At 40.2% G+C, this 26,885-nt stretch overlaps 1 protein-coding gene across 5 annotated transcripts in view; it reads left to right on the top strand.

The window, feature by feature from the left end:
* The window catches only part of CD2AP (CD2 associated protein), a 118,626-nt gene that overhangs the window by 60,391 nt on the left and 31,350 nt on the right, over nt 1–26,885 (top strand). For 2 of the 5 annotated variants that reach the window (XM_025191429.1, XM_025191432.1), the window contains exons 5-9: nt 2,776–2,896; nt 6,788–6,975; nt 12,378–12,483; nt 21,526–21,620; nt 26,737–26,841. In XM_025191429.1, coding sequence (XP_025047214.1) covers nt 2,776–2,896; nt 6,788–6,975; nt 12,378–12,483; nt 21,526–21,620; nt 26,737–26,841 — 615 coding nt within the window. The remainder of the gene's footprint in view (nt 1–2,775; nt 2,897–6,787; nt 6,976–12,377; nt 12,484–21,525; nt 21,621–26,736; nt 26,842–26,885) is intronic. The other 3 variants (XM_025191430.1, XM_025191431.1, XM_025191433.1) reach the window with 3 other exon arrangements.

Consider the following 26,885-nt stretch of genomic DNA (forward strand, 5'->3'; position numbering starts at 1 on the left):
CCCCCCTCCCAATCCTGCTGGTACCCCTCACTCCCCACTCCTAGCCCTGCTGGTGCCCCTCACTTGCAACCTGCAGCCCCCCAGCCTCCAGCCCTGCTGGAGAAGGCCCCCAGCTGCCAGGGCTACAGGACTGAGACCAGGGTAGGGCCTGTAGCTGGCTGCTGCCCATGCCTTTCGTGTTGCAAGGTCATGTATCACTCTCCAGTTGTTGAGCTGGGCTTTTCTCATAGCACTCCACAGCAACATCAAGGTTTTTTCTGGAAAAGAATCTGCATAAATGGGAAGGAATGGTTTCCTCAAATGGAACAATTTATGACTTTGAAGATGCTTTTCTAGCATTCCACGTGTCTAGAAATATCAATTCCTCTTCTAAATCAACTTAGTTTGATGTCTGACAAATAGATATACTATATTTAGCACAGAAATCTATTCTAAAGTGTTTTCTGCTGTATCCCTTGCTAAATACAGTGCTTATGGGTGGAAACTATAGACGGCTCTTTTTGTAATTTCGGTATGTGTTTCATGTATCAGAAAGTAACAAGGTTGTGTGAAATGGGAAGTAAAGCCTTGAAATCTCATTTTAAAGAATAGATACTCCCATGTGTACTTACTGGCTCAATAGGAGCTTTTACCTCTATCACAAGGTGATAGTCAACTGATAAAAATTCCTTTCGAAGTCCTTTGTGTTTCTCTTAAGAAAAATAAACTTTTTTTTTTTTAGCATAAAATTATCAGTTATGTGAAACCAGGTCAGTCAGGAGGCTTGGCCTCTATTCCTTCTTGGCATTACTGTGAATTCCTTGTTTATATGGTGGTTTGAGATGCTTTGAAGAAAGGTGTTTAAATAAGATTCAAGGGTTTATCAAGTCAACAATGCTTGTAAATGTATTGGATTAACAGGATGGACTATCAAAGCCCTCTTTCCAGTAGAGAGAAATGTTGGTATATTAGGAATCCCAAGAACTTTTATTTAATGAAGCTATCGGATTCTAGCAGCTTTTTCACTGCCATCCTGAGACAAGTTCATAACAGCTCTTAAACCTTCATGCTCTAACAGCGGCAGACAGTCATTTGAACAGAATACATTCAAAATGAAATTTTTCAAAGCTTAGTTGATTTAAAAAAATGTAATCTAACTTAAACGTTTGGTGCATATCTTGTCCTTTTTCAGCCCTTGATTTTGTGTAAAATCTTCACCTCATCCTTTTATTGTTGGCAGCCTCTTGCTCTCACACCGTAAACATAGACAGTGGGCACATGATCATTTGAAAAATCTTTACTCTCTTAAAATCATCTAACAGGACCTTTGTATGAGTCGATTTAAGTCTTTAGCTGTTACTGAAAGAGATGAATTAAAGGAATCTGTAGAATAACAGATCATTGCATTCAAAGTCCTGACATGCTTGTTCCTTTTTAAGTGGTGATTGCTGTTGTTTGATTTGGATTCTAAGGGCAGTCTAGATCTCCCCTTTTGTGCTATTTCAGAAAATGAGGTTGTACACATCCTTTCTGTAACCAGAAGATTTCTCTTACAGTTCTGACTTGTTTCAGTGTGCAAGGATTACGCAGTGTCAAATGCAGAAACCTTTAGGGGACTACAAGTGCACATAGGATGTGCCAGTTGGTAAATCATCTGGTATTCTTAAAAACAGGTCAGCTGTAGTAGAATTGTGAGTGAACCAGTGATGGAGAAAAGCCTAAATTAGGAACGTATCTCCGCTTCCCCAAAATTCACCATCTTGTCATGCAGCCCTGTCTGAGAACCAGGAAGTCTTTGGTAATAAAGACAATCCAACTTTTTTCAGTAGCTGTGGCAATTTTGTTCTTTGTATCCTTCTATTAATCCTTAGTTAATCCTTCTATTCCCCTAAAGAAAATGGGCATCTTGTGTTTAAAAAGTATGTCCCTTGGTCATGCACATTGACCTAGAACACAATGCTAAAAAAAGACTACGTGAAGAACTCTTCTCAGAATATTTGCTGTTGCTTTCAGTCCTCCTACATAAAATGGACCTTCATGCCACAAAGAAAAACACCCAAAATCTAGGGTTTTTTTGGAGCTTAAGTAGTAGTACTCCTTTATACAGGAACTCTGAAAATTAGTTATAAATGGCATTCATAAGAATGGCTCTTTCTTCAGGATCATAAAGCTTTATCACTCATATAAGTCCAGCTGCATTTAGTTCTGGTCTGACTTTACAGGATTTCTTTAATGATGTAAAGATAGTTTAGCTGAATTGTGGAGTATTATAAAATAATAAGTACATTAAGAATTGTGAGGTCATGTGCGATAAAGTTCAAGAATCTGGGGACATTATTGTGCACCAAGAGCATCCAGTGGGTTTAACGCCTCCTTCCCAACGGTGAACTAGCAAGTGTCCACTATTCAGTAGCCAGTTTAATACCTTTCCCTTCTGTTACCCGTGGATCCTTGCTCCCTGTACGTGTGCCTGTGGAATTCTTCTTGGGGGAGAAAGGGATCTGTCAGCTGCAAGTAACATTTTTCTGCTTGGCTGGAATAAGTTGTAGAATGATAAAACACTTCCTATTCATCCTTCTTTGTCCCTGCATATTATGAGATTTTTCTCCTAAAAAAATGGCACTTTGAACTTTTCTGAAGTTATTTCTAGCTTCTTTTAAGTGGATTTACAATATCTCATGATAGGCTTATCTTAAGTCCTGCTCTGTTTACATTACTCTGGTGAGTTATTAAACTGGCATTGTCTTTTTAGTTGTCCCCTGTTTTATTGGTAAAGTGTGAAATACCTTTTTACAGGTAGAAGAAGGCTGGTGGAGTGGAACACTAAATGGCAAGTCAGGATTATTCCCTTCCAACTTCGTAAAAGAATTAGAGTTGACAGATGATGGAGAAGCACAAGATCCCGTGGATGACACAGGTATGAAAGCTTTTTATGTAGAATCCAGTATGTAATACCAGCAGCAGTCACTTGGGCCTAAAGCTTAGTTATGAAGTTACAATAAAGGGAAAGGTGATAGATTTTTTTCGTTTATTTTTTTTAAAGTTATTATTGGATATATCTAATAAATTAAGGGCTTACTCTTCCTGCTCCTTCCCCTCACTTCCATCCTCCAGCACTGCAGTGCAGACCTGGGTTTTCAGGCATGCTCAAGGAAGGCATCGTGGGGTGCCTCCAGGTCTCCCTAGTGCCTCGCTTCTAAGACTGATGTGCGTGGAACAGGAAAGTTTGGGTAAAACAGATTTCTTCAGCAGTATAACAGCACTTTGCCACTACAGTGCCTGCATACCTATAGATTGCAAATTGCCCCAAGGCAGTACCTATGCCTATGTAAAACAGCTAAAATACTGTTAATACACATATAATTTTCACCTGTTTGAGACCTGAAGTTCTGCAGCATTTGGGCCTATGATGTACTTCTTTCATACTGGGAAATATTTTTCTTTCAGTTCCTTGCTTCTGATTCTGACAAAGTATGACACTGCTAGCCAGCACTAAGGGCCAGATCCTGCTTCATCCATTAGATGCTTACATGTGATCCTACTTCCCCCTGTTAGAGTCCCTGGAAAAATGTGAATCCACCTACTTTTATAATATATCATCATCACCTTAGCTTTAGGACTGTCACAAAAGTGCATCAAGGAGGAGGAATCCTTTCCCCGCCCCAACACTGTTTTTTCAGGAACTTGAGCATGGTGGTATAGGATCTCACTTAAGTGCCTCGGCCAATTTACATGCCTAATAGGTGGAACAGGGTGTAGCTCTGAAGGTTTAATCTGAATTTACTTGGTTTATAAGACTAAAATAATTGTGTGTCAGGAAATTTGAAGTACTTTGCATGAAAGAGTGAATTACGTAGGTGGAAGAAGAGGCCTTGAATTGTCAGATCACAATGAACATGAGTGGTCTAATACTACATCCCAGTTGCACTGTCTTGTATCCTTGTTGGATTGCCCATTTTATTATTAGAGATGTAGCAGCTAATTTCTCAGGCTCTAAGTAGCGTTAAACCTGGATAGTTGAATCTTTTGTAGTTGTGTGGCCAGAAGAGCAAGAGACATAGACTGTAATTCAGAGCTGGAAAATGTTCATAGCTGAATTTGATTGGGATGCCAAGTAAGTGCATGTTTTACAGAAAAAGAAATGCCTTTGTTTGTTCTCCTGAACTGATTTAGGGTGGTTTGGTCTCCAAAGGCTTTACAGTGTGAAGGAATGAAACTTCCTACTGTGCTGTTGCTCAGTGTCAAGCACAGCAAATAGATCCATAATGAAGCAAGGTCTTGAAATCAATTTTTATTTAGGTAGTGATCAGGGAAAACAAAGTGTTTAAAAAGCCCCGCTGCCTATTTCTGGTTCCAAGATGCTCTGAGCTCTTTGTCTCTGACAAAGTTGTGCTTAAAGATGAAAGCAAAAATAGGCTGACAAGGAGAAATATTTTTTTCCAGTTCTGCATCAATTCTGGAAATGTTATTAGGAGCAGTACAAGTGGGGAGTACTGCTTGGGAGTATAGTCATAGAAAAGTACGGCTGCAACAGACCTCTAGAAGTCATCTAGTTATGCCTCCTCCCAGAGGCAGGATCATTCCAACTCAAATCATCCTATACAAATCTACTGTCTAACCTCTTGGTAAAACTATAGTCAACCCAGACACAACGTACAGCATCCTAATCTCCCACAGGTAAAGCCTGGAGACTGCAGCAGCCAGCATCCTGCTGCAAAAGTTGTTAAAATAAGCTCGAGAGATGCCAGAAAGAGGGCCACAACCCCTGCTACAGAGGAAGGCAAAACCGCTCACAGTTCATACCAGTCTGATCATAGGGTAAAATTCCTTCTTGAGCCCATATACAGTGATCCCTCTGACCCTGATCAGAGGGATAGGAGCCTCCAGGTTTTGAGTCTCGGCATGAGCATTAGTACATCCCAGTCAAAATCCCACAATTTAGGGGATTTTGAGCAGCCCAGGTACTAGGTGAGGGGCTCTCTCATTAGTCAGAGCTAAAGGTTCCTGAGTTGGAGCACTGGCTGGTAAATTTACAAAAGCCATGTTTTCCCTTGGCAGTTCTTACTGTGGATCAGAGGCTTGCGGGTAACTTGAATTGACAGTCCATTTGCTGGCAGTAGGTAGCCGGGGCCTGCTTTTCAGCAGCTCTGAATGCTAGCATTGCAGTTGCAGGTGCTGAGCTGCTCTCAAAATCAGGTGCTCAGTGACCGTTCTGCCTTGCCTTGTTGGGCGGTGTTAATTTTTACTTTCCCTGTTGGCCAGAAATAGCAACAGAGCGCCAAGACTACTGAGAGATGTTCTTTAAAGACAGAGACCAGTAGCCTGGACAATTTATTGTCAAGGAGGCAAAGTGGGTTTGTATATTTGGCAGGGCAAATGCTGAGTTTAAGGGTGGGTGGGGTAGAAGAGAAGTGGCAGCAGCAGCTGGGTCCCAGCACCAGCCCATCTTAAACCTGGGCTGGGTCTTGCTGGCCTAGCACTAAGAGAAGTCGTGCCCCACTTTCCTAAAACAGTGATTCTCAACCTTTTTAGACTCAAGGCACCCCTCAGAAAATGCCAGCTCTTGGCTTTCGCTCAGTTTTGTCTGCCAAATAATAGAGCGATTCTGTTACAGAGAGCTCAGGCTGCAACAGGTCAAAGTGCTTTTGGCATTTTGGTTCCTATTTGAAATCTCTAGGTTTATCTTGTTTGAACGCCTAACAGTGCAGCACCCCGTGGTACCCTGGTTCTGAATCACAACTCTAGAAAGAAGACAGGGCAGGGCATCTTAGAGACTAACTTATTCAGAAACGCATGAGCTTTCCTAGGCAACAGCCTGCTTCAGATGCAATGAATGGACTTGCAGAGTCGGAGGACTAAAGTTAAATTGTGTGAAGGATGTTTGGTCTATAATTCAGCTTTCTGGTTTCAACTAATATATTCTTTTCTTGCATGCTGCAGGTGGAAAACAAGCTTCCCTGTAGATACTAGTGGGGTTTTTAAACAAAATGTTTTCAAACAGCTCCCAAATACTTGAATTCCTGAGTATCTGCTTTATACAGTTCAGTGACTTTTTTGTTATGGACAGATATGCCCCCTCCTCCTTTATTTAAAATGATGGGCTAAAATGTAAGGCTGTGTTCACACTGTAACAGTGGTTAAAGCTAGATATCTCAGTTTGAACTAGATGATCTTGGTGTTGCAGAATAGAAATACAGCATTAAGACAATTGTGAGCAAATGTAATAAATGTGGATATTTTTACTTTGTAAAAAATCTCCAATTATTTTTGTCAGTTGTCCAGAAGAGAGAATTTCTCTCTCTCCCTGCTATAGAAGTATGGAAGAACTTAACTGTTCTGCAGTAATTTTTAGTAGAGTTACTGCATCTGGTAAAAGCAGTAATGTACAACTGTTTTGGTATTATGCTGAAATAAAATACTGGGTCAAAGAGAAGGCAGGAGCATACTTCTGAGCTGGTGGGATATATACAGCCGATGACAATAACGGATCTTATTCCTTGGCTGATGTCCGAGATGCCAAGCCAAAAATCAATTATCTAATCTGTTGATGGCTGAGAGCTGCTGGTACATTTTGTGCAGAAATAGTATCATAGCAAACTGCCTTGAGATTTAAAAAAAAAAAAAAAAAGAGCTAGAGCCCCGATAAATATGTATCCAGCAGAAGATGTGGGAACGTCTAGATGGTAACTGCAATTTTAACAAGTATTTGGCAAGAGCAGTGTATATAGGCATTAACAGAAAAGATGATCACTGCGATTTGATTTCCAGAATACCTGATGACTATAAATACTTTGTTACACTTTTTCAGAGTCTGTTTTCACTGGTCCTACCTCACCTGTGGCCTCCCCTGGGAATGGAAACGAGCCTGCAGTTGCATCAGTAATGCAGCCAAAGAAAATCCGAGGCGTTGGATTTGGAGACATCTTCAAAGAAGGTTCGGTGAAACTGAGGACAAGATTATCCAGTAATGATTCTGAGGAAAAAAAGCCAGAAAAGGTTTGTAGTAGTCCATGCCTGAGCATGGCTTTTGAGCTTATTTACACATTATGTTTTAACTTTGAATAATTTATTTTCATCTTTTAAGGAAGTGGTAATAATACTTTCTATCATAGCATCACAAAATGCTTCAGAGAGAGAGAGAGAGATATTTATTGAAGTTGCAGCAAAATAGGTTTAGATTGGCCATCAGGAAAAACGCCTTTGTTGTCAGAACAGCGAGCAGTGGAATAGACTTCCTCGGGAGGTTGTGGACTCTCCATCACTGGAGGTGTTCAAGATGCGACTGGACAGCCAGTGGTTGGGAATGATATAGGCATAGCTATGTCTATGTTCTGCTGTGGGTATTTTTCATACTTCTTCACTTTGCTGGTTGCTGAATGGGTCTGGGAGGGATTCCCCCTTTTCTGTTACATGTCAGATGTGGGATTTGTAAACTTTCCTCAAAGGCATTGGATATTGGCTGCAGCCAAAGCTAGGGATTTTGACTGGAGTGCCAGTGCTCTTGTTGGGACTTTAAGCCAGAGGTTCCTGGCTAGAGGGTCTTGCCCCTCCAATCAGGGTCTGACCAGTTGCTCTTTTTGGAGTTGGGAAGGAATTTTATCTCACGGACTGTGAAAGGATTTGCCTCCCTCTAGCCGGGGGTATGACCCTCTACCTGAGATCTCTGGAGTGTGTATTAACAACCTTTTACAGAAGCAGGACTGGTGCTGTGGTTCCTGCTTTACCTGTGACCTGTGTTGTTGCGTTATGCTGTGTTGTGTCCAGGTTAATAGTCATTTTACTAAGAAATTAGATTATGGATTTGTATAGGATGGTTTGGCTAGGGATGATCCTACTTCAGGCTTGGGGTTGGACAGGATGACCTATAGAGGTAGCTTCCAGCCCTACTTCTCTATGAAATCTATGATTTCTGTGATTGGCACTCTCAGCATCTATATGAAGTGGGTCAGCCCCCCATTTTTGCAAAGGAGGGGCCTGCACAAAGAACCTGGCTAATATTGATCTGTACCCAAACCAGAAAAAACCAAGACAAACAACACAGAGCAGTCTTTCCTTTTTTAAATTAATGTGCTTTTCAAGTAAATATAAAAAGATAACATAGCACTGGTGGATAACACCCATTCAAAATGATCTGCCTAAGTTTTTAAAAGGGAATGGAAGAGAGGAAAAACAAACTACTTTGCTTTCTAAATCCGATGATTTCAAGAGCTGTAACAAGCCACCTTGCAAGCACAATTCAATGGATACTTTGTATATATTGCTCTAGTTCTGCCAAAACTAGCAATAAGTGAATGAAAATCATTGTAGTTAGTCTATTTGACCTAATATTTCCAGGAATTTATTCAGGAGGCAAAGATTTCTTAGGGTGATATCTTTTATGTAGTTTAAATACAGTTAGGCAAGCTTTCAAGTGCAAGGCATTCTTCTTCATGTCTTTGATCACACCTAAGAAATTCTTGCCTCTAATAATTTCTGAGCTATTACAGATACAACATCATTTTTACCCTACAGGCTCTTATTGTTATACTTCCTAATTTAAGTAGCAGAAATAATGAAAACAGACTTTTTTTTATAAGTATTGTTTTGTACTTCAAATAGCTATGCAGCAACAAGTCCTTTTTTTTTTTTAAAGTAACAGCTCTGCTGTATCACAGATTCCCCGTGTGATCGTGGACAAGGAGCTTATGATATAGACTAGGGTGTCAAACTTGTTTTCTGCCCTGGGTTGCATCTATATCATGTATGCCCTCATAGCAAGAGCTAGAGGCTCTGCCACTGATGCTTGTTTTGTGCTGTGGTGGCAGCTCTGGCTCCAGGTCCAGCATGGGGATGCAACAACAGTGGAGCTGGGTCCACAGCAGTGGGCAGAACAGCTGGAGGGTGACCTGGGTGCTGTCAGCCCTTGGTCACCCGCCTACTACCTATCGCCATGTCTACTGGTACCTGAGGACCATGGGTTCTGTGGCAGACCACTTCCCAATTTTTGGTGGCCCGCTTGTATCCTGATGGACTGGATACAGTGGCTCCACGGGCTAGATCTGGCATTTGGCCTCAGTGATACCCCATATCTGTAAGATCCATAAGATGACTGTGCCTTGTGTAAGCTCAGTTTTTTTCCCCATCAGTTTTCATTAATGCCATGCCCAAGATCTTGCTGTCCTTTTATTTAGTTTCATTTTGTGTTCTTTGTTTGTATTATAAGAGGTGAACAGAGTGCCTTGTCTCCCTGCACTTCAGTTTCCTAAGGGGACAGGCAGGTAGTAGGCAGATATTTACAGTTGCATCTGGTATGCCATTGATTTTAGTTTGAGATTTCTGCCACTGTTCATTAGCAAGAGGCTAAAGAAAGCAACTACTTTTTTTTAGCACTTGAAGAGCATTTTGGAATAATATTACCTTTATTTTTCTTTACTTTTAACTCGGAGAAAAGCTTGGTGTAAAATGCCTTGTTTTTGCCCATCTCCCAAGAAGCTGGGATTAAAATATTAAAGCTCTTCTTTCCATCCTGAACTGTTGTACAGAGTATTGCATAGTTTACAAGAATTGTTACATAGTTCTGATGCTCCTGAGACGTTTTAATGGAATGATCTAAAGACAAAAATAGAAACCAGGAAATGCAGTTTAAGTTGACTAAACTTATTTTAACCAGTCTCTGTGCTTGTAATCAGAATTATTTGTGAGCCATTACAGTTTTGTATAGTTACCATTCTAGCTGAAATTTTGAGATTTGATTTTTATTAAAACTAGTCATTTTCTTGCAGAGAGAGATTGGTTCTTCAGTCGTGTATGGAATGCACTGCTTTTTCTTTCCAATTTATGGGTGTAATTGTTCCATCTGAAATGTTTTTACAATTAGTTTATAGGAGCTAAAGAAACTTTATGCTATGCAAGTTCACTGTATACGAACACTCAAATACGTGTTAGGACTCTTGGCAGGCAAAGTTGTTTGAGTAGATGTGATCTCTTTTATTAGACCAACTGAGTAGTTGGAAAGAAAATTCTTAGCAAGCTTTCAGGTCCAGTCACCCTTCTTCAGGCATAGGGAGTCGCTGTTAGGACTCTTTTTTCACTTTATTTACGTACTGGGCTTATTGAATAAGCTGTTATAGGCTGTTTCTCCCAGCCGGTAGGACAAAACTAGGAAATTAAGTGAGAAAATAATTTGAATAATTTACAGACATTGAAATATAAACCATTTAATGTTTTTAGGTGGTACTTAACCCAACCACTTACACCTTAGAATTGTCTTAGTATAATATTCAAGTACTGACCAGAATAGAAGATTGAGTATTTGAGTACTTGATCATTCAAGTACTTAAGGACTAGACTGATAGAAATCTGAATTATGGGGAATTTACTCCTAAAATATTGTGATCTGAAAGGGAGGGACAGATAAATGAAGGGAGTTTTTCAAACTGAGTTACTCTGAGTGAGGAATAAACTTTCATGAAGACTTCAGTAAGATGTAAAAGATTATTTAAATGTGTACTTTGATTCATTTTGTTACTAATGCAGTGGTTCTCAACCTTTTTAGACTCAAGGCACCCTTCCATAACTTTCATGAATTAGTTGACACACCATTTCAAAAACTAATTTATAGTGCTTACCTGCTATAGGGCTGGGAAGGAAGGAGGAAGAGCAGCCGGCAGGGAAAAGCCTGCAGTGCAGTGAGTGGGGGAAGGAGAGTGGCTGGAAGGGAAGAGCCTGCACGTACCTCTTTACTGGAGCTTCTTGCCTTTATCTCACTTAACCTCCTCTCTCCTGCAGCTTCAGGGGCTGGCTCGGCACCTAGATTGAGAATCACAGTCCTAATGTATTGCTTGGGTGATGGTATTGGTTGGAGGTTAGCTAGAAAATGTTAGAATGAGATGAGGCTTTTTCACACATCACAAGATCCACATGTACAGGAGCTGTGATGTTTTTTTAAAACCTACAGCCTACTTCTTAGTGCAGTGGGGCAAAATATAAGCCAGGATTTAACTTCCTGGCCAAACTTTCTTATGTATAAAAATAAAAAAATACAACCTACAAAATTCCACCATCAGTTTTAATTGGATATTATTTCTATACTTCCCCTCTGATTATGGCCATGTACTCTTAAATTATTCTTATTTTGGAGGTGGCTCTATTTTAGCAGTGGGTGGAATGACTCCTTTATATAGCAAGTTGTGATAGGCTAAGGTAAATGTCAGCTTTTTTTGTGCATGTTTCTTCTGAAGCCTTTTGGACATCTGCTGGATGACGCACTTCCCCTAGGATGAATGCAAACCAACCTATGAAATCCAGGGTTAAAGTATTAAGCTGTTTTCAGAGACCAATTTAAAATCTGGGACAGTTCTTTTTAAATGAACGGGAAAGAGCCATTGTCCCTTGCTCACATGAATTGTCTTACTCTTGTGAGTAGTTCCAGGTCTTCAGTAGAGTTACTTGAGTGAGCACCAACATTGGATCAGGTCCAAAGTTTCTAGTTCAATTGAGTTGTGACTAGAGCTTGCTAAATGTGTCTGAAGCATTTTCTCTCCCATCAAGCTCAGTAAATCTGAAACTTTCCAATAAGTGGAAACTGGAAAATTCATCTTAGTGAGATGCTAGCTCAGGAAAATGGGGACAAATTTAAATGCCTGCATGAGTGTTTGTCTAAATAGAAACTTCAGTCTGGTGTTTCTATCCATATTGGCTGGCTGTTGTCAGACAATAGGAATGAAAGAAAGGCAAGATCTGCTGCTCTAAAGTGCTGTTAAAAACACTGGAGTTCTGCAGAGCTGCTCCTTTTCCACTTGAGGACTGCCAGGGCCTAAATCCATCTCAAGACTGACATGCAACAGAGTGAGATTTCTTGGCTACTTTGTCTAAATCAGAAGCAATGCTTTACCTTTAGCCCATGGACAAAATTATTGCATCAATGGCCATAATGTTGTAATTATAGGATGGAGGTATAATGAGTGCTATTGGCTTCTGCGGTGGTCTTTTACCTCCTTTCCTCTTGCCTTGTGGACGTTGGTCCCAGCTAAAGCAGTGTGTGGCTGTTCTCGGACTTTTAAAGATTGATTTGAAGGGGAATTGCTGAACAAGAAATCATCCATAGACTGGATTGTGTCAAGTATGGTTTAAACAGGGACTGTGGATTTTTATCCCATTACCTGGGTTAGTTTCTAGTGATCCCTTTGTTCCTATGGGTTTACTGCTTGTTTGATCGCCTCTGCCAGCACTGCTTGCCTTCCCTCCATTATCTTCTGTATTCTGATTTCTCTCTCCTTCTTATGCTCTGGTTTCTGCATATTCTTTCACAGCATCTGATGAAGTGAGCACTATTTCATATAACCAGAACATGATGCCAAAATTACAATAGCTGTGGTCGTTCTGACTTGGGGCTTGTTTTTTCTCTTTCGTTTGTCTAGCCATTACCTAGCCATTCCCCTGGACCAAAACTCAGCCACGCTCCTAGTGTAATTAAAGCAGAAGGTACACCAGAGGTGACAAAAGAAGCTGAAAGTAAGTCAAAAGGTAAGATTAATACACGTTTGCCTCTGGTTTGCTTTGTGCTTTTTTGAAGTGCCCTGTTATAGAATGAAGTAGCAGAAATAACTTGTTCTATGAGAATGAAACAGCCTTTTGGGGAACAAAATCCAGGGCATAGTACTTGTTTCCCCGCAACCCTCTGGGGGTCTACAAGAAAAAGTAGATGAAACCACTACCGATTCTGATTGCCTTCTTACATTTGTGGCCAGTATAAATTAGCTCTTCTGAATTGCAGTGTCCTGTGAATATGGTGCCAAGCAAAACCGTTAGCAGACATAGCTGGATGCTGCCTAGCACTAATATGGGATCCATTTTTTTAGATTTGGGGCAAATCCAGTTTCTGGGGCACAATCCCAAAATTCAAAGTTGTGGATAGTTGGCTGCTTTAGACTAAGCCTTTCCATTTTCTGTCTGTTTAAATAATATATCTAGTAGTTTACGTAATGAGATGTAAAGATATACAGATACGTGATAGAGTAGAAAAAAAGATGCATAATACATTTTAATAAGATGCTTTCAGCATTTCTTACAAGTATGAACTTGTTTGAAGTAAGCTTATCCACACTTCACAAAGGAGTGGAAACTAGTCAGAGGATGTAGTGAAGGCTTGTCTAAGCAGGGAAATGAGTATACAGAGTATGAATTACAGCGCGCTGTCTCATGGTAACTTTCTGTATAAACACACAGCACCTGCTACCTTCCTGCACAGCCCATGTAGTAACAGTACTTGGCCTGCTATAAATTTATCCCCTACCTTATTTCACACTCACTCTCTCCATATAGACGAGTCCTTATTTTTTTTCCAAGTTTTGCCTGTATTAAATTCAAAGTATCTTCAGATAATTGGATTCCAGCTGTAATTCTGTCAGTATAAGTGTTCTCACTAAAAATACAAGGCATCATCTAAACGAAATTGGGCAGATTTAACTAACAATGTATTTTTAAACAACATTAAGCCAGTCCAAAATTATGTGGGCATTTTTCTATATCTGTTTAAACCTTGCTGCCTGCAGTTTAGTACACATCTTCATTTTGCACTGTTTTTACTGTAGGTTTATTTGAAGGTGTGTATTTAAAACAATTAGCTAAATTGGTTCAAGTGTGTGTGTATAAACATCCTTATACCAAAATAAGTGGGTTATTTTAGTTCAAGCGAGTCATGTTTTTAAGCAAACTTAAACAAGGACTGGTTGGTGTATTGGAGCATGACTCTAGCTGAACAGGAAGTGACTTTCTTTAGCTGACAGTTATGTTAGTAAAAGCCTTCATGCAAATGAGGTTTTGTTACACTAGTTTTGTTGAACTGAATAGGCTATAGTGGTATAAGTATTTTCATATAGGAATGACTACAACTATTCTAAAACAGAGGAAGGCAGAAAACCCCAAAGTCCATATCGGTCTGATCATGGGGTAAAATTCCATCCCAATTCCAAATGTGCCAATTGTGCTGACTGGGGAGGGGCAAGACCCTCTGACCAGGAACCTCTGGGATTTAGTCCCATTATGAACATGGATACACCCCAGTCACAGCCCATGAGCCCTCACACACAGAAGGGGAGGGAAAATCCTTCTGGGCTTCATATGGCAATTAGCAAAGCCCAGAAGCATGGGAAATAAACCAAATACCTTCCATTCTGCTCTGCACCCTAGGTACAGCAAGTATAAATCCATGCATCACACCCTCTGGCTGGACAGCTTGAATTCTTGTTTCTGTATTGTAAACTCATCCTAGATGCTTTCATCTTTCATAAGTAAGCTGGTGGCGGAGCTTTGCTTTTATTCTCTTGTTGCTGAGCACGGTCCTCTCCAATATCCACCAGCTCTAGCTGCAGAGCTCTTCACTATCTCCCAGCGATCTGTTTTGGGGTGCTTGGGCTGCTTCTGGGCTTTCCCCTTTTGCTCTTCACAGCAAACTCCAGACATTGCTTCTCCCCAATCATCCCTGCCCAATGCCAATTCAAAATCTTCCTGATCCAGTGATGGAGATTCCACAATTTCCCTAGGCAATTTGTTCCTTTGCCTCGCTGCTCTAATATGAAGAAGTTTTTCCTGATATCCAATCCGCTGCAACTTCAAGCTACTACTTTGCATCTTCAAGCCATTGGCGCACATCCTGCTTTCTGCAGCAATGGGAAAAAAAACAGATATTCCCCTTTTCTTTATGGCAGCTCTTCAGACCATTTGGAGACTACTATCATGTCCCCTCTTAAGTGCCTTTTCCGTAGGCTGAACACAGCTGTTTCTTTTAACCTCTTCTTGTATAGTTTGGCTTCCAAACACTTTTATCTCCTCTTTATTTATTTATTTCTACCTGTCTGCCTGCCTTTAACACTCCGACTTCTCCACTCCCTTTTTAAAATATGGAGTCCAAAAATGCACACAGTACTCTGCTTGGTCCTGGTTAGGTCTTATCTAAAGAGCCACTATTGCCTCCTGTTTCTTGCACCGAATGCTCCTATTGATGCAGTCCAAAACTATTTGCCTTTTGTGCAGCACTGTGGGCACATATTGAGTCTGTGATCCACCAGGACTCCGAGATCCTTCTCCATAGTGCTGCCTCCATAGGCTTTTACAGGCATTTGTCACCCATTTTGTATTTATGCTTTTGATTATTCTTCCCGAGGTGTAGCACTTGCATTTGTCAGCACTGGCCTTTATCCTGTTGGCTGTAGCCCAGCTTTCCAGTCCCTTGAGATTTTTCTGAATTGTGCTCTCATCTGCCATTGCGTTTACAATCTTTTCCAGTTTTGTCATCTGTAAATTTGCTCAGGAGGTAGTTATAGCAGTGTCCAGATAATTAACAAACATGTTAAATAGCACTAGGCCCCGGACAGACCTTTGTGGGACTCCACTTGAAATTTCTTCCCATTCTGACTTGGATTCATTTATAATTTCTCTCTGTGCATATTGATTCAGCTCTCTCTCCACCTAGTAGTAGTTTTGTCTGGCCCCCAGTTCTTTGGTTTGTTTATGAGGTCATGTGGGACTTCTGTCAAAACCTAACTGATGTCCAGATACAGTATATCCACTGCATTCACCCACCTAATAACTGTCAGAGATGGAGATCAGGTTTGTTCAGCATGATTTGTTCTTAATAAATCCATGCTAGCTGCTTGTGATTAGCTTTTTCTCCTCCAGATGCTTGCAAATGATGTCATCCAGTAACTTCCCAGATATTGAAATGAGGCGGACAGATCTGTAATCCCCAGGTCCTCCTTTTTGCCTTCTTTAAAGAGAGGCAGTATGTTGTTCTTGTATCTAGTTCTGTCGTACCTCACCTGTCTCCCAGGACTTTGTAAATATTATCATCATGGGCTCAGATATCTTCTCTGCCAGTCCTTCATTACTGTGGCATGAAGTTCATCAGTCCCTGATGACTTAAATTCATTCAGACCTATTAAAACTCTCTGTTTCTTTTGTAATCTCAACCCTCATTTTATCGCTTTCCTTATCCATATAATTTTTATTAGGTGTCTGGATTAAGTTTAAAATTTGGGAAGACTGAGGCAAAATAACCATTGAGTAGCTCTGCCTTCTTTGCATCTTCTTTTAAGAGCTCACTCTAGCTATTTAACAGTGGACCCACAGCTGCAGCTGCCTTGGTCTGTCTTTTCTGGCCAACGTATTTACAGAACCTCTTCTTGTCTTTCACTTTCCTCACCAAGTGAAGCTCATTTTTTCACTTTTGTCTCCCTGGTTTTGTCCCCACAAGTCCTTGCTATTCCCTGGTCCACTTCCTTGGTGACCTGCCCATCTTTCCTTCTGCTTTTGAGGCATCCTAGAGTCTCCTCCTGCAGCCACGTTGGTGTCTTGCCAGTTCTTCTTGTGCTTCCGTTGTCAGAATGGCTTCTTGTTGCGCTTTCAATACTTTAGAAGTGCCCTTTATAAGTTTCCAGCCCTCCTGGACCTCTCTGTTCTCCAGTCTGTCTTCCCATGACACCATGCCTACTATCTCTGAGTCGGCTAAAATCTGCCTTTTTTGAAATCCGGCGTCTTAGTTCTGCAGACCTCATATTTTTGCCATCTCAGGATCATGAATTCTATCATCTTGTGATAGCCACCTTCCAAGTTTCCCATCACCTTCTCATCCTTCACCAATTCTTCCCTTATTGGTTAAGACAAGATCCAGGATAGATGATCCCGATGCCATATATACAGCTTTTGGAACAGAAACTTTTGCTCCACATAAGTTAGGAACTTGCTCAACATTTTATGCTGCCTGTATTATTTCTTTAGCAGATATCTGGAAAATTGAAGTCTGCCATAAGCTACCATGACATAAGTTTCAGATAATTTTGTCATCTCCTTGAAGAGTGCCTCATTCACCTCTCCTGATTTGGCAGTCTGTAACTTTGGCAGGCCCACTATTATATCACTACTGTACCTTTTCTCTTTGTCCAAATACATTCCAGTATACTACCTTGTTCCTCCTGAACTGGGGAACCAAGTATGTGTATTTTTGATATACAAGATGTAAACACCAAATTTTCTCCCAACCCTGTCCTTCTGAAACAGATTATATCCCTCAGCGTTGATGTTTCTGTTGTAGCTGTCATCCCATCAAGTCTCTGTAACATCAGTCAGATCGTTGTTCTTTTCACGTGACTGCCAGCTTTTCTTGTTTGTTCCCCATGTTTCTCGCCTGTGGATGCATGCATTGGACATATTTTGTGTTTTGACCTATTTGTTTCTCTCTTGCATCTCTTATTGGTTTCATGTGGCCTATGGTCCTTTCACTGAATAGAGCTGCTGGTTCTGGTCCTTTCCCATCTGGATTTTTTGCTTTGACGCTGGAGAGTTTTGTTTTCCTGTTTCCCCTGAAACTCAGTTGAAAGCCCTCCTTACTAGGTTGGCCAGATGATGCCTAAAGACTCTCTTTCCAATTCTGGTCAAATGGATCCTGTTTTCTGATGGCAGTCCCCCTCCGCAAAACATCTGCCCATTCTCAAGGAATCCAAAGCCTTCACATCCACACTGGTCTCAGCCATGTGCTGACTTCCATGATGCAAAGGTCTCTGCTGGGACCCTTTACTTACTACTGGGAGGATTGCTGAGAACACAACTTGTGCTCCAAGTTCCTTAATCCTTTTGTCAAGAGCCTCAGAGTTTCCCACGATCTACTCAATGTAATTCCTGTCATTATTGTTTGTGCCTACATGGCCAAGCAGGGAAGGGTAGTGCTTTGAAGAATGGATGAGCTTTGGCAATCCTACCATGACATCCTTAATACAGGCTCCAGGCAAACAGCATACCTCCCAGGACCCCGCATCCAGATGACAAATTATATTGAGAGGGTGCTGGCCCCAGCAGCTTTACCTGGGATCCTGGGGGCCATGGCAGGGATGCTGGCCAGCAGCTGGAGCATGGCTCTGGTCGGTCAGGCTCCAGCTTTGGGCAGTGGGCACTGCCACCATGTGCACCGCTCGGCTTTTTTCAGCGTGTGATTTTTTTTTATTTTTATTTTTTTTTTACCCTGAGATCTTCCAGGGTCAAAAGATCCCCCCACACTGCAAGGTACCAGTGCAGGAACGCCTGCGTGTGTGGTGCTGCAAACAGGTCTGTGGCATCACATACTGCACATCCACACTCATCTGGATGCAGCCTTCGCGTTTAGTTCATCACTTAATAAAAAAAATCAGGTCTTCTTCAAATATTTAGTTTAGCAGTGGTTTATTTTGGTTCCTGAGAAGTCTGTTTTGGTTTTCATTGCAAGTACGTACACAGCTTTTGTTAAAGAAGAAACCACAACTTTACTTTGTTTTCAGTATAATCATATTTAAGTACAGCAGCTGTGGCTGCTGCTACTGTACTTTTAGTCCTGAATCTGTAGGTGCTTTTTAGTCTTTGAAGTGCAGCTTAAGTTTACATAACACGGTCTTTTCATAGTAAAATGCTAGTTACAATACAAATTCCTGCAGTAAATATACTGTAAATAACTTAAGTACTGGAACATTTGGGTAATAAAAATCTCTGACTTTTTGACCCCCTGCCTAGAAAAAAAATGGCAAAATGAAATTTTTTACATAGGCATTTTTGCCTTTATACCCCCTTTGGAGGGGGGTCACTTATTGGTCCCAGGTTTTGCATATTATGTGTTTTCAGACGAGGCAGATTTTGGCAGAGTTCAGTAAGTGTCTCTAACTCCTTTGTCTTGTAGGACATCCTTCTCAGGTTCAACTCCTTGTCTGATGCTTCTTTGGGATGTGATTCTGAACCACCTGGCTCTCCCCTTTTTGCATTTCTTTTTTCTAATGATTATTTTCTCTGGAGTTTCACCTCTGTAGACACTAATTTACAGTTTGATTTTTGAGGGAAGCCAGAGGCAGGGAAAGTGAGAAACCCAGGCTTTACAAGGAAACCTGCAACACCCATTTAATGCTCTGATGCCATCTCTGCCAGTAACAGATCTAGGCAAAAGCACAAGTACTTGAATGCAAATCCTTCCTCAGGTGTTTTGGAGTGGAAGGAATTAATGCAAAGACCTTCTTGCTCAATTTCTTATAGTTTATTTCATTTTTCTGGAATTAAAATTGAATTAGACAGTATATCTCTCTCAAACGTATCCTAAAATCAGAATAATTGAAATTAGATAACATGACCCGATCCTATGGTGTGTGGGCTGCTGGATCGAGCCTACAAATTAATTTTTGGCTGCAGTGATTGGTGACAGAAATTTTGCTGCTGAATTGAAAACATGGCACTAGTAGGGGCAGCGGCAACTTCATGCAAAGTGGAGGCCTGTCTTCTGAGTAAGATGTGCTAATTTTAGCATTCCACTCCATAAAGGTTTTTGACCCCTGATTTAAATAATTGATTTTAATTACAAGTTAAATCAGATGATGAAATCTTGCTTTCAATCAATTTTAAGCTTGATTTGCATTTATACTTTTTTCCTAAAGAAAGGTTGTGTCTCATTGATCAGCAACTGTGAAGACATGTTGATTTGCAACTACCTATAACCATAACACTAGATTGGTGTGCTTTGCTAATCACAGATATACTACATACACAAGCAAACAATTGTAGCTTAAATTCTTAATTTTGCACATGCCGGTTTGTTAAAAAATGGAGAAAGCCACTTATTTACTAGACCTTTTTTACCCATAATTTGTGTGAGTTTGCTTTTAGATTTGAAATTCTAATTCAATTACATGGAGAAATCTAGTGTGTTACAATTTTAACTAAGTAAAACTACCTTTAAAATGTTGAATACATAAAGAAAAAAGTTCATTACAAATGTTTTGTATTAGAAATGATTTAATTAAACAAAGGATGTTTCCTTTCTAGTTATTAAATTAAACTTTTTCCCCCTGGGACATGAGACTGGAAAAAACAAAACAGAAGTAGGGAGATGCAGAACTTGCCTGCTTGGCGGGAAAAAAGTGACCCATAGGAGCAGAAGAAATGAATCAATAGCACAATAAATCTCAATCTTTTAGTGTCAGGGGCCCCTTCAAAATTTCTTTGAATTTGGTGACCCCCCAGGTGAGAACCACTGCCTCAGCTGACCTCGGTGGTTCTCAACTGGGGTGACTGCTGCTGCAGACAGATGTAGCATCAGACAGGGAGGGAATGGTTATGGCAAGAGCGTGCACCCCTACCTGCACTGGGATTATCTGATGAACCTGAAGCAGTCAGGAGCTCTCAGTCCTGCTGCAGCCCTTCCCAGTTTGATCCTGTGTGCTCTTCCCCAAAATGCTGTAGCCACAGCTTTTTCCCTGTAGCAGTTTTACTTCGTGGCAGCAGCAGCTGCTGCGGCACCCCTGAAAGGATCTCATAGCTCCTCTCGGTTTCTCTAGCATACCAGTTGAAAACCACTGTAATAGTATGATAGATTTAGGCTGTGGGCAAATACACATTTTACCCATTTTAAAAGGCCAGGCATGGGGAATGCCTGCTTGGGAGCGTGTTTGTACTGTTAGGCTGTAACTATTACATCTTAATGATTCTGTAGCGATAAATATTAGTTAAAATTACACTAATTTTATCCCTGCTTCATTCTGGAGTTGGAATGTTTGTGCTATAGTTGTATCGCTGCAGAATCCTGGAGATGTAGCTGTCACGTGGTGTCAACTTATATCTGCATCCCTTGCTATCAATACAGTTGTTTCACCTATTTCTGCTTTAGCGTGTATATATATTTATATAAATGTGTGTGTGCATGCATATATAATGTGTGTATGCACACATACATATACATTTTTATATATAAATAAAAAGTGTGTGTGTACATACACAGGCGCACGCACACACACATGCACACACACACATACATATATATGAATTATGGATGTAAATATAATTTAAAAATTATCCACTTAACCAATATAATTAGAGAAGGTTAAATGGTAAACCACTAACTCATACCTGGTTAGGGGGTGTGGATCCCTGGACCGGTGCCTGCCCTGCTCTGCTGTAGGGGAAGGGCTTCAGCCGCCTGCCTCCAGTAGCGTGGGGATCCAGTGACCCACTCAGAGACGGATGTTGCTGGGAGCTGCTCCCCAGGGTGGCAAGCCCTGCCAGGCAGCACAGCCCGCGTGGAAGCCACGGGTGGCAGCAGCAGACAAGGGACTTTCCCAGCCCACTGCAGCTACCGGGGCACTGGGAGGGAGGGAGCAAACTAGCTATGGGTACTAGTTGCCCCCCCCGGCCCCCTCGCCCTTCCCTCACCCTCCTCACTTCTGCCTGCCTGCCTGCCTGCCCTGCTGCCTTCCTGTTCCTGAAGCACCACACCGCTACCCTTCCCTGCCAGTCTGTTTTCCATATTAAATGTTCATCGGTAATGCATTACCAATATAAATATACTTATCATTTAAACGTTTAATCTTTCCCATCCCTAGCATGAATGCCATGCTGAACACTTGTAAATTATTCCAGGGATGGTAGCTATACTAGAGCAGAGTATGATTGTAATAGCACTTGACACTTTTCTGAGCTGCCTTTTTAGACAAACTGCTAACATAAACTTTTTCATGCAGCAGGTTCGAACGCTGCACTAATGTAATCATAGTACTATTTTTGTTTTAGCCAAGGAATATTGCAGGACAGTATATGCCTATGAAGGTTCAAATGAAGATGAACTTACTTTTAAAGAAGGAGAGATTATCCAAATAGTAAGTAAGGTAAGGCTTTCACAGTTTTTATCTGTGTAGTTGAAGTAATTAATATTAGCACAGGAAGGTCTCTTAATTTCCAGATCTGTTCTGACTAATACGTTTTGTTTAACATGCTGCTGCTGATTGGTTTTATTTGAATAGTCCGGAGCCTATGCTGAGAGGTATACTTGGTTGTCCTTACAATGGTGTGCTAAAGCAGTGTTTTTCATCCCATGGGTCACAACCCAAAAGTGGGTTGCAAGAGTATATGAAAGGGTTGTGAACAAACTTCAAAAAATGGATCAATGAATGAATTCTCCTTTTAAAAAAGAAAAACCTGGGAAACCTGCTAAAGGTTATAAAAGCAGAAAAATACTACTTTTCTTTTGGTGTGGGGGGGTCCAATTTTCATTTTGGCAAGTGTTTCCCTCATAATTTTTTTGAGAAAGAGAAAAGCTAAGAAAGTGGGGAGGGTGGAGGCATTTGTCCTAGTGAGCTTTTTTAAAAATGAAATAGCTTAATTCTGCACTTAACTATTGGAATGTAGTATTTTGATTTAAAAATATTATGCTTCCTTTCTTGACATTCATCTTCGCTTAAGCTCCAAGTGTATTAGAAAACATTTGGGATCTGAGAATATGATTTTATTTTATTTATTTATTTTTTTTTAAACAAAAGTGGCTTATGGTGGACGAGCTTTGTTTACTCAAGGAATAAGATTTATTAGCCTAATTGTTCGATATTTGTGTGAGATGAAAAACGTCTTGCTAAGGTTAAAGTGTACCAGTTACACCCCTGTTCCGTTTTGCATGTTTTATTGTAACAAAGATGACAAACCCTCTTAAACAAGGGCTGAAATTTCATTTGTTTGTGTTTTAATTGTCTTCATTTACATAATTTCTCTCTTTTTAGCCACATTTTACTAGCTGAGATATTGGAGGATTTTGTCTTAAGTGAAAAATATAAACATGCTAACTCTTATAATAATTCAGATTTCATGTTAATATTTGACATTGACAGAGAAATACCCTTTCTTTAAAAGGATTTTCAAAGTTTATGCCAGGCTACAGACAGATACTGTACTTTTCCCAGGATAATGCATTTTATCCTGCGAAAAAGTAGTTTGAATGTCCATATCCATTGTCTTGGTGATAACGTATGGCTTATTGGGTTGGTTTATTCTGGGACATCGCAAAATGTGTCTGAACAGGTATCCCAGGATTGCATCATTGAATCAATGGCATAAAAGCAGCAGTGTGTTCAGCTGCTCACTAGACCCCGAATAGAAAGTCACTGCGCACACACTAATCCTGGAACGTTTCTGTTCTCGGACAAACACAGGCATGTTTAGTTTAGGGATGGACAAATGAAATTTCTGTTCCTAACTCAAGAGATACTGACAGGTCTTTAATGAAAAAATCAATATAGCTATCACTATGATTTTATTTAATTACCAATACAACTTAGAAATAAATTGTAGCAGACACTTAACTGATATCTTTTAAGAGGTCCTTTCCCCAAAGAATGTGCTGTTCAAGCAGATAAGATGGAAAAAAGGTGAGATTGGTGCTGTCTGGCCTTGGATAAATAACAGCTGATCTGGAGTGGACCCAGGAATAGACGCCCTCTACCCAGTCTTCTGAGTCCTAGTCCAGCCCTTTTCCCTGCACTGCTTCCTGAGTCTAGATTTCCTAAAACCCCTGTCACAATGACTATAACTCGGTCCAGTTTTTGCTCTTCCTTAAAATGCTTTGGCAAATCTTGTGACATTTTTAATATTGATAAAGGTGGCACTTAAATAACCTTTCTATTATTTTTTCAGTCTACCCATGTTTATTTTCCAAATGAAGCAAGTGGTTACAAGTTAGCAACTTAATCAGGATACACCTAATTTCTGAGCCATTTAGAACCTCACATACCACTATTGCTGTACATTTTAAGAAATTAATTACCAGAGTAGATGAAATTTTGTTTGCACTAGATAAAATACGTCACCTTTATTGAAGAAAACCAGTACAGTTGAAAATTTACTGCCCCATATCTCAGTGCTTCTGTGTCAGATTTGTAAAGATGGATGCCTTTTGTTTTGTATGTCAGACCTTCAGTTTCTTTGAGATATGCTTAAGGGATTCAGTTAAGGAATAACAAGATTTAAAAACTGTACTCACTTCATTGTGCTCTTATTTGTTACTGTTATGCCCCTTCCTTCATCCTATTCAGTGTGTGTACAAAGTGGCTTCCTTTTTTATTTTGGTTCTTTAATCAGATTGATACACATGATTGTACTTGTTCAGTTCCAGATGTGGGCTTGGGGCCCTTTGTGTCACAAAGGCCATCACTTTATCAGTTCCTGGCATTAAGAAAACAAAAGAATAAACTCCTCAAGATAGCATGAACTACACAAAGGAAGTTAAGGGAGGGGAAGGGGAAAAAGTGAAATAGATTTGTACATCTTGCCAGTGTCAGTTAATATCTGCCAGGGGTAGATAGTAAGTCAGTTATGCAGTTGAGATCTAATGAATTTTATCATGGATCCCAAAAAAGGACATACCTTGCCATGTCAGACATGCATAGCAGGATGCACAATTTTGGGGATCTGGGATAAAATTCACTGGATCCCAGTTGTGTGATTGGTGTGCAATGTCCCTGATTCCTGACTGCCTGCATACCCTAACATTCAAGTACTAGTCCCCAGTGCTGCCGCCCCTCCTCCCCTCCAGTGCTGTTTGAACTTGTGAGTGCCTGGGATCCTGATCCATGTGCACTGGCTAGTTTGAAGCCCTGCCATGTAGCCTGGTGCATGGCTGTATTGAATGGTGCCGCAGTGATGGGAGCCCATCAACTCCTCATGGTCCATCACCTTTTAAAAGCCCCACCATGCTGCTCTGCACATGGGACAGCAGAGTTAAGCTGCAGTTGTGCTAGTGTGGGGAAAGCTCATCATCTCCTGTCCCCTTTTCAAGTCCTACAGGCACAGCTGCATAGCAAAGCTTAGCATGCCACATGTTCAAGTTAAAGCACCATATAAACCAGCCACAGAGATGTTCTGTATAAAATGTGGAAATCTTTCCTTTCTGCCTAGTTTTCTATTTTATGGCACAATAAATTGAACATGTGGCATGTTATAGTTTGTGTGATTAATATATTAATTGTGCGATAACCGTAACACGTCAGGGGTCTTTGATTAAAAAAGACAGAGAGAGATATTAAAATACCTGGAAAAGTATTGGTATCCAGGTTGTAGCCATAGTGGTCTAGAGGCACAAGTTTTTATTCCTTTTTCCTCCTGGAAAAAGTATGGGCACTGTATGAAATGTGCACGTAAAATATTCTCTGGCCTTTAACTGACTGCAGTATCGAAACATTTGTTATGAAATGCACAAGTCTATCAAGTAGCATGTTTTGTGCTGTAGGTAGTACATATTCTGTACTTTTTTTTTTCCTGGAAAAATCTTTCAGTAGGGCTATGAACAGGGAAAAAGTGAACTGACATTTGGTTATGAGGCAGAAGATACTTTCTCGGATGCCTAAAACTGGAACCTGTGCAAAAAAATTAGTAGGTTTCTCCCAGTTTTCTGAAGCAGCTTATATCATAATATAATTTTTAAATTGCTGCATTGAGATGGTTGCTGTGTTGCCAGAGGAAGCATATTGGTCAGTGCCAAGACTACCTCCTTACAGTGTGGAAAATAATGTTCAAATGAAAAAATTCTTAACTCTGTTGGAAGATAAAAATATAAATTAGGTTGACAAAATGTTTTAGATTCATACTAGATTAAATGAAAAATGTATGATTAAATATCTAAAATCTTAACTCTTACTTTTTTTTAGTTCCAAACTTCTAATCCTTTTTTATCATATGGTTTTCACTGTCTTGTTTTTTCTTTCTTACTCTTTTTTCACTCCAATTTTAAAATACTGTGTTAAGTTTTATGAGTTGACAGAAGTCACTAATTTAGGTGCTTAGAATAGCTCTTTGTGTAGATTATAGCTAACCTCCAGACTTCAAAATACTCAGTGTAAGATTGATGCAGTTAGAAAGCTAAATAGAGTCACTTCCATATACATAACTTGTGCATGCTTAAAGAGTAGTCACCTGTGTTTATTTTATTTTGTTTTTTGTATTGCTGCTTCCTTTAGTTCAGTATGGTTGTGAATTTTGTGTTCTGTATTGTCTTATATTTGATTTCCCTGCCAGGCCCTAAACTTCTATTGCTAGAATGAGCCAGGTATTACTGTCAATACAAAGACATTTCAGTAGTAGTTTATCTAACTTGTAGGGAGTGGTGACCCTTCTAACTGTTGGCGTGTTATATTAAATAAGGTCACTAAAACCGAATAACTCAATTTGTGTGCAGCAAGCCATAGCAATATCTTGTAGATCAGGTTTGACAAATTGAGGCCATAGTCCAGGCGCGGGCAGTTATTTTGGGCAGAGGGCCCTTACTGAGTTTTGGCAAGCCATTGAGGGCCGCATGACAGGCAGCCCAGGGCAGGTAAATATCAATTTTTCTAAATTTTTTAGGGGCCCTGCGGACCGGATAGAATGGCCTGGTGGGCTGCATCCGGTCCCTGGGCCACATTTTACCCACCCCTGCCATAGTCTGTCAGATGTGTTTTTTGTGACTTTCACCTTAATGGAACAAATGCATGTGTTTTCATTCCGTCTACCTAGACAGATACACCCATGTTTCTCTACTAAATGCAATGAATTGTCAACCAGTCTGAGAATGGGAATTTTCAGTGCAGTTGTATAATATGTCGAGTCTGTGCTTTATACATGAATTTCCTTTTTGTTTCTGTTCACTCTTCCCTTCCAAGTATATACTCATACACTAGACTGCAACTCTGTTAAAAAAAAAAAAAAATGAAGTTGGATAGTAAGCCGTACCTTTTTTTCCAGTCTGTCAAACCTTTTGCCCCACACAGTTTTCCCAAGTAAATTTTAATTATTGAAACAGGTAATTCTTCCTTTGAGATTTAGCTAAAGCATTAGTTAATGTTGATAACAAGAATTTGGATTTCATACCAGTATAATAAATACTTATGCACGCGTTTTTTCTGTAGCTCAATTTGTTCCATAAAATTAGTAGCTGTTGAATAACACTGTCCAAATAAAAATGATACTCTTGTTTGTTTTTAGGATACTGGCGAATCAGGATGGTGGAGAGGAGAACTTAACGGTAAAGAAGGAGTCTTCCCAGACAACTTTGCTGTTCAAATACAAGAGTCTGATAAGGACTTCCCTGTAAGTTTGGGGGATTTTTTGTATTATCCTCATTTTTCACCTCT

Source organism: Alligator sinensis, unplaced genomic scaffold, assembly GCF_000455745.1.
Source record: "Alligator sinensis unplaced genomic scaffold, ASM45574v1 scaffold1666_1, whole genome shotgun sequence".
NCBI lineage: Eukaryota > Metazoa > Chordata > Crocodylia > Alligatoridae > Alligator > Alligator sinensis.